The 14778-nt window shown below is 43.3% G+C and overlaps 1 protein-coding gene across 1 annotated transcript; it reads left to right on the top strand.

Annotated features, from left to right (window-relative positions):
• On the top strand, positions 1–11775 carry Tmem70 (transmembrane protein 70). Its single transcript, XM_006974720.4, has 3 exons — positions 1–308; positions 2876–2981; positions 10547–11775. Exons 1-3 carry the CDS (start codon positions 114–116, stop codon positions 11002–11004), a joined length of 759 nt encoding a protein of 252 aa, XP_006974782.3. The 5' UTR covers positions 1–113; the 3' UTR covers positions 11005–11775.
• Positions 11776–14778: the final 3003 nt, after the last annotated feature.

Below are 14778 nucleotides of genomic sequence, written 5' to 3' on the forward strand. Positions count from 1 at the left end.
TAGGGGCGGGGCCTCGCCGCACTTCCGGGCCTCTGCGGCGGCGAAGAGCTGCTTTTCGGCGTCCTTGGTCGCAGCTGCTGGGTGTCAGCGGCTTCACCGAACTCGCGCCAGCCATGCTGCTCGTGGCTTTGGGCGGCCGGTGGACCGCGGGCCCCGGAGGGAGGAGGGCTACATGGTGTGCGGTCGCTGCGCTCCGAGGTTCCGGGGCCGCCTTCTGGCGTGCGGCCTCCCGCGCCGAGCCCTCGCGACTGCTGAGCGGCGGGCTCCTGCAGCGAGCCGGGCCGGGCCGGCGACCCGGGGCAGCGCAGGTCGGCCGTGCGTGGGCTGGGGTGGCGGGGAGCGGGCGTGGCGTGTGATCCTCCTGTCCTGAGCTCCAGTGCGGGGGAGCCCTCCGTGTGCGGGCCCGGGGAGAGCAGGCCTCGGCCTCCGGTCCGGCTGCGGCTGGCGGTCCAGGGATGAACAGCCTGCCAAGGGAGAAAGTGATTCTTCTTTCCTGGGCTGTTCGGGCACTTCACAGGTGGTTCCAGTTTGTGTGGTTTGTGATCACAACGCTGAGTTTAGTTTTTGCGAGCGTGCATGTGTGTGTTTAAAGACAAGGTGTCTCCGCTGGCCTGAATTCACTAAGTAGACCACGTTGGCCACGAACTCACAAAAAGACCTGCCTGCCTCTGATTCTCTAGTGCTAGGATTTAAAGCGTGCACCACCACACTGGAACTAGTTTCTTTCTTACCCCAAAACTGAAGGTCAGAAAGGTTGATTTGCTAAGAAATTGGTGCAGTGCCTGAAGACAGATTCGAAAGAACTCACTATGAGTTCTGTGTTTATCTCTGTTTTTAGGAATTTCTTTGGTTGCTGAGAGAAATATAAGAACTAATAAACTTTGCGGGGGTGGGTGGGGCGGGTTGGTGGTGTTTGCAGAGGCAGGAGGATCTCTAAATCTGAGGCCAATCTAGTCTACAGAGCTAGTTCCACGACAATCAGGGCTGTTACACAGAGAAACTCTTGTTTCAAGACACACAAAAAACAACCCAAAACATATAATAATAATAATAATAATAATAATAATAATAATAATAATAATAATAATAATAATCTTTGAAGAAATGCCTAAAGTGGAAATTGGGTTATTTGGTTTTGTTTGGTATTTTTGGAGCAGGGTTCTGGAACACACAGACCAGCCTGGCCCTGGCTTCAAACTCAGAGATCCTCCTGCCTCTGCCTCTTGAGTGCTGTGATTAAAGACATGTGCCACCATCCCGGGCAGATAATAGATTCTTAGCTGAATTTGAACACAAAGAAATTAGGCTTACTTTTTACATTTTTAACTATGAGCAGTGTGGAATTCATTTTTAGATATTCATTTTCATATATTTGGAAAACTTCTGATACTTGAAATTTCATGTAGCATTCAAGCCATATTTTCTAAGAGATAAAAGGGCTGGGTATGGTGTCATACATTTATAATCCCAGGGGTAGCTCATGAGGCTGAGGCAAGAGATCAGCATGGGCTCTATTATGAGTAGGAGGCCAACCTGGACTACTTTATCCTCAAAACAAAAATGAGGTACAAGGTATTTACAAGGCTTTTAGGGAGACAGTCTTTTTAAAAAATACTAGTTGTAAGCCTGGCAGTGGTGGTCCACGCCTTTAATCCCAGCACTTGGGAGGCAGAGGCAGGCATACAGACATTAAAGCTACAGGAGTGGCAGGATGATCTAGCCTGTGTGGGCACTTGCCTTCATGACTATGGTTTGATCTCTGGACATTGATTTACTCACACGTGTGCACATCTACCAATACACAACCTCAATTCATAGTGTTTTGCTAAGATTATTGCATTAAAATTAATTTTAAAAACTATTTGTGCATATGTAGTGTATGTTTACACACCTGAAGGTCAACATTAGGTATCTTTTTTTTTTTTTTTCTGAGACAGGGTTTCTCAGTATAGTCCCAGCTGTTCTGGAACTTATTCTGTAGACCAGGCTGACCTGGAACTCTGAGATCTGTCTGCCTCTGCTTCCTGAGTGCTGGTATTAAGGAGGTGCACCACTACTATCTGGCTGGGTGTCTTTTTTATCATTTTCAACTTAATTTATTTTAAGATTTTTATTGTATATGTATGGGTGTTTTGTCTTCATATATCTCTCTGCACTACATGCATGCAGTACCCATGGACACCAGGAGAGGGTATTAGATCCCATGGACGTGGGTTACAGAAGGTTGTAAGCAGCCATTTGGGGGTAGGGACTCAATTCTGATCCTCTAGAAGAGCAGTAAGCCCTCTTAAGCACCGAGCCTCTCCGTCCATCCCTCAACCTGATTTTTTGTTTTGTTTTATTTTTGTTTTTCGAGACAGGGTCTCTCTGTATAGTTTTGGAGCCTGTCCTGGATCTCGATCTTTAGACCAGGCTGACCTCGAACTTACAGAGATCTACCTGAATTTGCCTCCCAAGTGCTGGGCTGGGATTAAAGGCTCCTCAGGGTTAGGGGTAGGGTTAACCTGATTTTTAAGAGATAAAGTCAGCCGGGGTGGGGTGGGGGTGGTGGGGGTGGTGGTGGAGGAGGATGCCTTTAATCCTAGCACCGGGGAGGCAGAGCCAGGTGGATCTCTGTGAGTTCAAGGCCAGCCTGGTCTACAGAGTGAGATCCAGGACAGACTCCAAAGCTACACAGAGAAACCCTGTCTCGGGTAAATTAAAAAAAAAAAAAAAAAGGAGAAAAAAAAAAAGATAAGGTCTTTCTTAATCTGAAGTTCTTTATATCACATTGTAACAAGTTGTCTTCATTATAAATAAATAATAATAAAGCTGTGATTAGAAACTAAAAATTTATTCAAAAAGCCAGTTAGTCAATGGTTTCTTGTTTCAATAGATATCTGTTTGTTGGAAGCAATGTGTCCGCTGCTTACATACACAGTTGGATAAACCAGAAGATGGAAGACTGATTTATACTGGGAACCTGGCCCGCACAGTATTTGGTGGGTAATCTGAAGTGATGTCATTCCCTTTTTTTTTCCTCTTTTTTTTTTTTTTTTTGAGATTATAATTTAATTGTATTTCTCTCTTCCCTCTTCCTGCCTTCAAACCTCCCATATATTCCTCCTCACTCTCCTTTAAATTCATGGCCTCTTTTCTTCACTAATTTTTATCGTATGCATATGTATGTATATGTATGTGTGTGTGCGCGCGTGCACGTGCGTGCGTGTACACACACATACACCTAACTATAACCTGCTACTTCTTTGTGTATTCAGGGCTGACAGTTTTGCACTAGAAAACCAATTGGTGTGCTCTTCTCTGGGGAGGACCACTTCTCCCAAGCCCAGCTTTACTCAGTTGCTTATATTTCTTTGTGTGGAGTTGAGGCCTCCTGGGCTTGTCCCTACCCAGTAAACTTGTTTAGCATGTCACCTATGTTCTTAGCATCACTCAATTATTATAACACATGAGTGTATATGTATCCAACCGTCTTATTAAAATAAGAAACACAGAACCAATGTAAAAGAGAAAGCCGAGAGGTCAGAGCTCAGAGCTAAAATCTTACCTCCTGCAGTGCTCCTAGCTTCCCCGAAAGAGAGCTACTTCCTGTGTGTCTGTCTTTAAATAGTCTTTCTGTTCTGCCTTCTCATTGGTTGTAAACCCAAACGCATGACTGCCTCATCACTGCCTTTAAGTACCGCCCTCCAGGTCTTAAGGGCGTTATGTCTCCAATGCTGGCTGTATCCTTGAACACACAGAGATCTACCTAGCTCTTCTACCAAGTGCTGGGATTAAAGGTGTGTGCCGCCGCCACCGCCACGCTCTTGCTATGGCTCTAATAGCTCTGACCCCCAGGCAACTTTATTAACATACAATGAAAATCACATTTCAGTACAAAGAAAATACCACCAAACATGAGGAAAATTGTTTTTTTCCTTGAAGCTATTGATTCAATGTAGAGGTGGATACTTTCCCTTTTAGGAGTTTTAAAGATGTTTGAAGGTGTGAGTGGTGGTGGTGCACGCCTTTAATCCCAGCACTTGGAAGGCAGAGCATTTGAGGCCAGCCTGGTCTACAAAGCAAGTTTCAGGACAGCCAGGACTGTTACAGAGAGGAACCCTGTCTCGAAAACAAACAAAGATGGTTGAAGGCTGAATTGTGGTTTTGTGATCTTTTTTTTTAAAGGTTTATTTATTTATTATGTATACAGTGTTCTGCCTGCATGTATGACTGCAGGCCAGAAGAGGGCACCAGATCTCATTACAGATGGTTGTGAGCCACCATGTGGTTGCTGGGAATCAAATTCAGGACCTCTGCAAGAGCAGCCAGTGCTCTTAACCTCTGAACCATCTCTCCAGCTCCCCGGTTTTGTGATATTACAACTAGGCATTGAGGCATTGAAGCTTCCCTTAGGTCACTTGTCTCAGAGTATTCGACAGGAAAATGAAAATGTTTGAATAGTCTTTAGAAAGTGGGAAGATGTTGTTATGGTTTGATTTAAACTTCCGCAGCTGGTTGCACTGTTTTTGAGAGTTCTGGAAACTTTAGGCCTTCCTCTAGAAGTAGGTCACTGGGGGGTGAGTTCTTGGAGGGAGGAGTATCTTGTTCCTGGCTCCTTGTCTCTCTCTGCTTCCAGGTTGTCATGAAGGTCTTCCACTATATAATACACTTGTTGGCATGATGTTGCCCAAGTACGTAGGACTAAGCAACTGTGGGCTGAGATCTCAGAAATCACATGTCCAAGTATTTATCTATTTAATTAATTAATTATTTATTAATTAATTTGTGTTCATTGGTATTTGCCTGTGTGTATGTCTGTGTGAGGGTGTCAGCCCTGGAACAGGAGTTACACACAGTTGTGAGCTGCCATGTGGGTGCTGGGAATTGAACCCTGGTCCTGGTCCTCTGGAAGAGCAGTTAGTGCTCTTAATTACTGAGCCATCTCTCCAGCCCCCACCTTTTTCTTTCTTTCTTTTTCTTTCTTGGTTTTTCAGAGATAGGGTTTCTCCGAGTAGTTTTGGTGCCTGTCCTGGAACTCACTCTGTAGACCAGACTGGCTTCGAATTCACAGATATCTTTCTGTCTCTGCATCTCATGTGCTGGGATTAAAAGCATGAGCCACCGCTGCTGGCTACCTTTTCCTTCTTTTAAGTTGCTTTTCTCCAGTATCTGATCATAATACAAAAGGTGTGACTAAAAGCCTGGTTACACGTGTTTTTTGTTTTTTCTCAGACAGGATCTCTCTTTGTAGTCCTGACTGTCCTGTGTGCCTGGCCCTGGTAATTAATACCTTAGAATGGTTGCTTGGAACTGGGTGTGGTGCCACACACCTTTAATCCCAGTATTTGGGAGCCAGTGGCAGGTAAATATCTGTGAGCTCTAGGGCAGCTTGGTCTAATCAGTAAGTTCCAGGACAGTCAGGGCTACGTAGAGAAATTCTGTCTTGAAAAACAAAACAGTACAGTTACAGACTGTAGAGGAAGTTTTTGCCTGAGTATTTCAGTGCTATGGATAATGGAAAGTCGATGGGTCAGAGGTCAGTGCTACTTTCTGTGTGGGAGCTCAGGGAGCAACACTGAGATAGTGCTGTGATTCTGGAAGTTCTCTACCTGCCACATGGGTAGACGCCCTAGATAAGTACAGGTACCATATTTGCCGTGTCTTAGGGATAGTAATGCAGACTCTCTCCTCCCCCGCTCCTCGGGACAGGGTTTCTCTGTGTAGTTTTGGTGCCTATCCTGGATCTCACTCTGTAGACCAGGCTGGCCTCGAACTCACAGAGATCCACCTGGCTCTGGCTCCCAGTGCTGGGATTAGGCATGCACCACCGCCACCGCCACCGCCACCGCCACCGCCACCGCCGCCGCCCAGCAGGTAATGCAGACCTCCAAGTTGGTGGGAAAAAGATGAATGTGCCCTATAAGCAGCCATATGTGCAGTGTTACGATGAGATAGGAGTTGAAGCTGAGGAGAGAAGAACAAAGTGGTTGCATCCGATGGCTTCCGTCAGGTCGTGTCTGACTGTGAAGAGATGTGAAAGGAGCACAGAGGCAGGAAGGTTGTCATGGTTCCTACTGATTGTCAGCTTGAAGGGATCCAGAGAGCCTCTGGGTGTGTCTGAGACATTGCCTGGATTAGTGTAGTGGAGGTGGAAGATCCACCCTAAATGTGGGTTTTGCCATTCCATATGTAGGGTCCTGGGCTGAATAAAGAGGAGAAAGCTATCTCCTGACTAGGTGCAGTGTGCCTGGTCACATCCAGTTCCTGCTCCTCCACTTTCCTAGCTAATAGTTTCTTTTTAGAAACTGGCAACAACAGAAATGTATTTTCTTGCAGTTCTGCAGGCTGGAAGTATCTAGTGAGGTGTGCGCTGGGCCGAGCTCTCGAAGGCTCTAGGAAGTATTCTTACCCCATCCAGCTTCTGGTGGCTCCTGGCAGTCCTTAGCATTTGTGGCTTGTAGCTTGCCTGACTTTGACTGCTGTTGGTTCTTCCTGTGGCAGCCTTCCCTGCATCTATTTTTTCTGCCCTTATAAGGGCACTCTCATTAGATTTAGAGCCCACCTTAATCCAGCATGATGTCATCTTGTTCTTTAGATCTGCAAAGATCTTGTTTCCAAATAAGGACACATGAAGTTCTAGTTAGGCATCAGTTTTAGGGGACACTACTTAACTCACTTCAATATAACGAAAGTAATGGGAAAAAAAGAGATTTTGGAAGGGGTGAGTTATATAGAAGGCACCATGGTCCTCATTTATCTCGTGCATACTGATGTCATAGCAACCATCTGTGGGAAGAGGAAAGGAACTATTTTTAAATTACTGACAATGTAATTAAACTTTCAGCCAATAGCAGTGTGTAAGAGTGGCTGCTTAGTTCCAGCTTCATAAACAGTTGTTAGACTTGTTTTTGTCAATTTGGGTCAGAGCAGTAACATCAGTTTTAATTATGTGTATCTTATGAGTGAGATTTTTGTACCAATTTATTTTAATTTATTTAAAAGGCCATTTATATATTTGCCCTTAAAATGTCAAGCTTTTTGGTTTTCTCATTCCACAAGCATTTTGTATGTTGGGGATACTAATCCTTCTGATAAAAATTCAAAATATTTCTGTCAGGGACAGGATGTAGTCTCTAACTTGCTATGTGAAGTAGGCTGGCCTTGGACTGACGGATCTTCCGTCTCACATGCTGAGATTACTGGTGTTGCCCATGCCCGGCTGTGTTCTCCTTTTCTTCTTTCTTTTTTAAAATGTAGTCAGACTGTCAGTCTTTTGACCCTGGTTGTTTCTGGAACTTAAAAAAAAAAAAAAAAAGATTTAATTACTTTTTAAATGTGTATGTGACTGTGTCCTCGTGGGAGTGTGTCACACGAGTACGGATGTCCTCAGAGGCTGGAGACATTGGATCCCTCAGGCTGGAGTTTCAGGCAGTTGGAGCCACTAGATGTGGGTGCTGGGAACTGAACTCTGCAAGAGCAGTGCTGGCTCTGGACGGCTAGGGCATCTCTCCTCCACCCCGTCTGTGTTTGTGTGTAGAATCGCATGTTGTCCAGGCTCTCCTCGCTCAGACCTGCTGTGTAACTGAAGCTGGGATTCACTTCTGCTTCCACCTTCCATGTTCTAGGAGTTCATGTTTGTGCCAGCATGTCCAGCTCTGTTTCTGTATTTATAGTCATACTCAGAATTTTCCATTCCAGATTATAAAGGACTTCATGGATACCTCTATGATGCTTTTTTTTTTCCACATTTAAATCTCTGAACTCTGGACTTTTGATGGCTTATGGTACAATATATGGGTTGAATTTTATCATTTTCTTTTTAAATTCTTAAAATATTATTATTAGTGGCGGGGGGGGGGGGGGGGGGAGGGAGGGAGGGACATGGCACATGTGTAGAGGTCAAAGAACATTATAGCTGGACATGGTGGCACCTGAATTTAATCCTAGCATGTAGGAGGCAGAGGCAGGAGGATCTCTCTAAGTTCGAGGCCAGTCTGGTCTACAGAATGAGTTGCAAGACAGCCCAGGCTACACAGAAGTCCTGTCTCAAAACCAAAGCAGAACAACATGGGTTAGTTCTCCTATTTTTATGTGGGTTCTGGGAGTTGAAATGAGGTTGTCAGGCTTGTACAGCAAGTGCTTTCACCTCTGGGCCATCTTGCTGGCCCCAGATTTTTTTTTAAGAGGCATGTGCCACCATGCCCAGCTTACCCGCTGATTATGTCTTTATTCTGTATTAAATTCAACATAATTCAATGTATTTTGGGGTTTTCTATTTTGCTCTGTTTGTCTCTTTATGTATGCATCAATGTTATACTAGTCTCTCTCCATCTCTCTCTCTCTGGGGGGCAGTGCCACACTATTTTATAGTTTATTAGATGTTAATATCTGAGAGGGCTAACCCTTATATCTTTGCCCTCTTTTTTTTTTTTCCCAAACGTACTTTATAATCAACTTTTTAGAATCTCAACTTACATATTTTCAAAGTAAATGGTATTTAAATTATTTTTCTTGTTTTATTTTTTGAGACAGAGTCTTGATGTATAGCCACGGCTGAACTTGAGCTCACAATTCTCCTGCCTTAGCCTCGTTCATGAAGGTCAAATTACTTGGGTTTGAATCCCAACCCAACTACTTAGTAACTAGTTATATGGCATTGTATATTGCTTCCTCCCCTCCTTATGTGTGGGGCTGTGGGTGGTTATAGGGGTGAGGGAGGGCGTGTGTGTGTGTGTGTGTGTGTGTGTGTGTGTGTGTGTGTGTGTGTGTGAGAGAGAGAGAGAGAGAGAGAGACAGAGAGAGAGACAGAGAGAGAGAGACAGAGAGAGAGACAGAGAGAGAGACAGAGATCCATGTCCAGTATTCGCCTCTGTTGCACCTGTTCTACTCTCATTCTGTTCCTGTTGCACGATACTCTGCCTGAAAGCAACTGTGGAAGGTTAGATTTATTTCAGCTGCCAGATTGCACTCCATCATTGAGGGGAGTTAGGGCAGGAGCTCCAGCAAAAACTTGAAGTAGGAACCTTGGAGGAATGCTGCTTGCTGGCATACTCACAGACTACGCTAGGTTTCTTTTGCATCCCAGGACCACCTGCCCTGAGAATGGTGCCACCAAAGTGGGCTGGGCCCTCCTCTATCAATTACTAATCAAGACAGTCCTCTCTAGACATGCCCACAGGCCAGTCTGATCTGGACAGTCTCTCAGCTGAGACTCCTTTCTTAGGTGACTAGGCTATGCCAAGGTGATGGTTAAAGCTAACTACAACAAATCTCTACCAAGACAATCTCTCATTGAACTTGGAGATTTTTGGTTTTGGTTTTTTTGAGACAGGGTTTCCACTGTGTAGCTCTGTGTGTTCTGGAACTCAGTCTGTACTGAACTTGACCTCCAGATCTTCCTTCCTCTGCCTCCTGCGTGCTGGGATTAAAGGCAGCATGTGTTACCATACCCAGCTTGGAGATCATTATTTTGATTAGACTGACTGGTTAGCAAGGCAATGGGAATCTACCTGTCTTAGCCTCTCTTGCTATGGAGTTAGAGAGGTGTGCTGCCATGCTCAGCTTTTCTGTGGGTGCTAGAGATCGGAGCTCAGGTTCTCAGGCTGTACAGCAACACTTTACCTGCTGAATGATCCCCCAGCCTGGAGCTTCAACTGACCTGTACCTCACTCTCTATCCCAGGCTTGCTGTAAACTTCTGATCTGATCTGATCAGAAGGTCTGATCTTCTAGCCCTTGCCTCTAGTACTGGGATATGAGCCACTCAGCTTCTGTTCTCCTCAGTGTTTAAGATTTTGTCAGTGCTGGGGATCAACCTAGGGCAGCAAGCATGCTAAGCAAATACACCCTATAGGCTAATTCGGATACCTATTCTCTTGTGTCCTCTCTTTTTGGAAGCAGTCTTACAATGTAGTCCATGGTCACCTCAAAATTGTGATCTTCCTGACTCACCAATTCTTATTTGTTAAATAGAGTGATGATAATAATTAGATATCTCTCCTAGGACTTTGTTATATATTTTATGACTAGAATAAGTAAATTGCTTAAGACAGAAGGCAGAGCCTGGCATATAATAAGCACTCTATTGTGTTTTTCTGTTGTTGTTGATGGTGGGTTTATGATTATTGTATTAGCTTTGTCATCACGGTAGCCAAATATTCAAGAAAAATACTTCATGGAAGAAAGATCTATTTTGGTTCACAATTTTAGAAGGTTTGGTCATGGTTGTTTGGCCCCATACCCTTGAACAGAGCATCAGGGTGCTAGTGATTATATGGCAGAGGAGCTTCCTCACTTCATAGCATAGGAGAAAGAGCAAGGGGCCAGGACAGGATGCACCCACCAACTGACCTGAGTGCTATAGCCAAGCTCTACCTCCTAAAGTTCTGAAATTTCTCAATTTTGCTATCCTCTAGGGACCAAGTGTTTAGCACATGAAACTAGGGGAATCTTTTTGCATTCAAATTATAACAGTGGTATAGGAAGAAAAGGCTGGAGGAATTAATAGGATAGATTGATTGTTTTATAAAACTTAGTTATTAATTCTTTTTTTCCTCTCTCTTTAGGTGTGAAATGTTTCTCTTATTCTACAAGTGTGCTCAGCCTTACATTTTTACCGTATCTTTCACAAAGTAATTTGACATTTGGAAGTCTGCCTTTGCAAATCTTATTTTATGGGATCATGGGAATCTTCGCAGTGATCACTCCCACGTTGCTCCACTTCCTTACAAAAGGCTACGTCATTCGGTTGTACCATGAAGCCACAACCGACACTTACAAAGCCATTACTTACAATGCCATGCTTTCGGAAATAAGCACGGTGTTCCAACAAAATGATGTGAAGATTCCAGAGAGCTCACATCTATTTACCAGCTTTTATGCTAAAACAAAATCCCTGTTAGTTAATCCAATGCTCTTTCCCAACCCTGAAGACTATAACCATCTAATGGGATATGACAAACCATTCACTTTTGATGATATAGAAGAAGTCAGTGAAAAGAAACTGCATGGGGATGAAAAATGAACATGTTGTTTGTTTTTGCTTATGTCATATCTGTTTCAGTGTATAATACGATTGCCTATATTTTGTTATTGTTAATGTGAAGATACAGTGCAGTTGGTATAGTGTTTGCCTTACATGAGGCCCTGGGTTGGACCCTCATCATATAAGTAGGAGTACTTGTGAACCGCTATAATCCCAGGACTTGGAAAATGGAGGTAGGAAGGTCAGCAATTTGGGGTTTCCTTGGTGATGAAGTAGGAAGTAGGTTTGAGGTCAGCTTGGACTGTGTAAGACCCTATCTTTAAAACAGAAAGTTGATCTGGGTAAGGGTGGTGCATGCCTTTAACCCCAGCACTCAAGAGGCAGAGGCAGGAGGATCTCCATGAGTTGGAGGCCAGCCTGATCTACAAATCGAGTTCCAGGACAGCCAGAGTTCCAGGACACAGAGAAACCCTATCTCAACAAACGAAAAAATGGAAACTACTAAGCAGAATTGCTGACTAATTTTCAGATGATGTTCCTGTGAAATAAAATACATTGTTTCTGTTAAAAATGTGGATAGTCTGACCTTGATATCCTCCCTGTGCTTATTTCCTTACGGGTTCCACCCTCCCGAATGCTTAAGGGAAGTTCCTTGTCTGTGTATCCTGCATAATGGGCATTAACAGCTTAGATGCAAGATTGTAAAATGTCAGTAAACTTCTGCCCTCCGGGGTTCTCCCATTGTGCTGTAAGCCTGTATTTAAGACCTCTTCCCTCCTTCAATAAACAGCATTTGGCATTTAAAAAAAATGTGGATAGTCATGTGTATTCTGCTATATGTATAGCTACATTTATTTTTATCTCTTTTTGTTTTTAGACATAGTCTCACTATGTAAGATTGGATGCCTAGAGCTTGCTATGTAGACCAGTCTGGCCTTGAATTCATAGAGATCTATCTGTCTCTGTCTCTCCTGAGTGCTAAGTGTATGAATATACTTCTACTTAAAAACACTTGCATAGCCTGGAGGTGGTGGCGCACGCCTTTAATCCCAGCGCTCAAGAGGCAGAGGCAGGTGGATCTCTGTGAGTTCGAGGCAAGCCTGGTCTACAGAGCAAGATCCAGGAAAGGCACAAAGCTACACAGAGAAACCCTATCTTGAAAATCCAAAAAAAGCCCAAAAAACAAAAACAAAACAACATTTGTGTAAAGTTCATAAATTATAAGAAGCAGTTACTGTGTCTTTTGGTTTAGAATATTGGTTTCTGCCTAAATCCTCTGGTGTGATAGCCCATAGTAAGAATGGATATACAGCCAAGTTTGGTTAGTTGTTCTCTACCCCATTTGTCCCTCAACACTCCTCATGATAGTAGGCAAATCATTGGTACTGAATACATTCACACTACCTCCCATAAAATAGCCATCTGTGTTAGCTTGCTGGAGAGTTTGCATTTTCAGATTTTTATACACCTGCAACCTAAGCATTTAAGAGGTAAATGTTGGAGGCTCGGGAATTTAAGGCTGCCCTTAGCTACATAAATCCAGCCTGGGTTACATCCAACCCCAAATCTTGTCCAAAACCAAGATCTTTATCTCTTAAGTGTACAATGGAATTATGTGGGTTTTTTTGCAATTATAGATGATTATTAATCCATATTTTTAAATTATATATTACATTTTAAATGTGTTGCACCTAAAGAATAGAAATATACATACAGTATAACAAAATTAACTTTAAATTTGCCATCAATAAACTAAGATCCATATTGATGTAAAATATGTAAGATTAAGAGTTGTTTTTTGGATTAAAGTAGATTTAATAATCTTTTTCTCATCATTTCTGTATCATACCCCCTTTCTTCTTTTAGAAAGAGATCGATTATGACCAATAACAATTTGTATCCAAAACCCCTAAACAAAAACAAACATCTGTAGAGAGCTGCATGCAGCCGCGCCTCAAAGATGGCGCTGGCTTCCACCTTCCACCCTCCCGACGGTGAGTGCTCTCTGTGATAAACAACTTATTTGGCTAAGGCTAAGGATTTGGCTTGCTTCCTTGCATCTGGACCTATCCGCAGTACCCACGTGGCAGATTGGGGTTGGCTGCCCAGAAGCTATTTAGGTTGTGGGTTGACTTTCCCCGGGGTCAGAAGTCAGAAGATTGTTTCCAGGTTCCTGAATAAACTGCTTGGAGAAGAGCCTGGTGTTGTGTCTTCCTTGCTGGTCGAGGCGGACTCGACAATCTATAATCCATTTTTTTGTGAATGTGGGCATAGTTTTCTAGGCTACTTCCTGCTGATTGGGGGCACTGTTAATCTTATGGGGACCCTGAGAAAATTTAGGATTATAGTCAAGTCTTGACTGGAATAGTCTGTAAGGCTGGGTCATCTCAGTCAGCAGCCTTGAAGCCTTTCTGGAAGCAGAACTCAGAGGAAACTGCAACACAGGTGCTCTGAACCATTGGATCAACTGGGCCATCTGTTCCCACTAGAATTTTTTCAGATCTTCATTGGTCAAATCTGATTTTTCTTCACACAGAATGAGTCTACAGCCTCTCATTTCTGTGGAAATAAAGGCATAACCTCCCCTCCAAAGTAACATGTCTTTTGACTTAAATTTTGAAATCAAGGCATTTTCAAAACATATAGGTTAGATTAATTCAGCAACATTTATAATCAAATGTCTCTTAGCAGTTGTTGCTCTTTCCTCAGTAGTCAAACAACTCAAAAACAACATAATAACATACAGTATCCAGACTCTCTGTGTATTTTCCATCTTTACATGGCTTTTTTACATTACTTTATTCTCTTTTTAAGCATTTTAATATTTTAAAACTATATATTTCTTTTTTATGACTGTCTATACCTTCTCTTTACTCTCCCATGCCTACATGTATTTTTTTTTTATTTTTCTACATGTATTTTTAAACACATTGTAAACTGTTTAGAGGTTGTTTGGGCCTTGCCTCGTCACTGTCTGAATGTACAGCCCCCTAGGTCTTAAAGGCATATGTCTCCAATGCTGGCTGTATCCCTGAACACACAGAGATCTATGGGATTAAAGGCGTGTGCCACCACCGCCACACTCTGTCTATGGCTCTAGTAGCTCTGACCTCCGAGCAACTTTATTAACATACAATCAAAATCACATTTCAGTACAATTAGAACACCACCACAGCCAATCAATGTTTTATTAAACCAATTCAAGTGACAAATCTTCACAGTGTACAAGAGCATTATCCCACAACACAGTAGCTTCTGCCTCTCTTTCCAAATAGAGCAGATGCCTTTCTTTCATTTTGTTAACACCTCTGCAGAGTTGCTCTCAGCCCTCTCCATTCTGATGGTAGCAGACTGCCCACCTAACCCTTCACAGGGCACCTCTACCAGTACCACCTGAGCAAGTCATTCATGTACCAAGGCAGCATCATGCACTGCCTTTGCAGCTTCTTTGCTAAGAGATTCAGGCCACATGTTCTGAGAGGCATAGAAATCTTCCAGTTATTTTTTCTACTCTTTTTTTTCTTTTTTAAATTTTACAATACCATTCAGTTCTACATATCAGCCATGGGTTCCCCTATTCTCCCCTCTCCCACTTATCTTTAGCCCACCCCCCATTCCCACCTCCTCCAGGGCAAATCCTCCCCCAGGACTGTGATCAACCTGGTAGACTCAGTCCAGGCAGGTCCAGTCCCTTCCTCCCAGACTGAGCCAAGTGTCCCTTTTTTTTTGTGTGTGTGTGTGTGTGTGTGTGGTATGATTGTTCTTTATTTTATATCTAGAATCCACTTATGAGTAAGTACATACCATGACTGT

The sequence above is a fragment of the Peromyscus maniculatus genome, chromosome 2, assembly GCF_049852395.1.
Source record: "Peromyscus maniculatus bairdii isolate BWxNUB_F1_BW_parent chromosome 2, HU_Pman_BW_mat_3.1, whole genome shotgun sequence".
Classification (NCBI taxonomy): domain Eukaryota; kingdom Metazoa; phylum Chordata; class Mammalia; order Rodentia; family Cricetidae; genus Peromyscus; species Peromyscus maniculatus.

Bases quoted from the DNA above. Each gene is read 5' to 3' on its own strand.
- Tmem70 (XM_006974720.4), top strand. From the start codon at position 114: ATGCTGCTCGTGGCTTTGGGCGGCCGGTGGACCGCGGGCCCCGGAGGG. The intron at 309-2,875 runs GTCGGCCGTGCG...TTGTTTCAATAG, and splicing joins GGCGACCCGGGGCAGCGCAG to ATATCTGTTTGTTGGAAGCA. The intron at 2,982-10,546 runs GTGGGTAATCTG...CTCTCTCTTTAG, and splicing joins CCTGGCCCGCACAGTATTTG to GTGTGAAATGTTTCTCTTAT.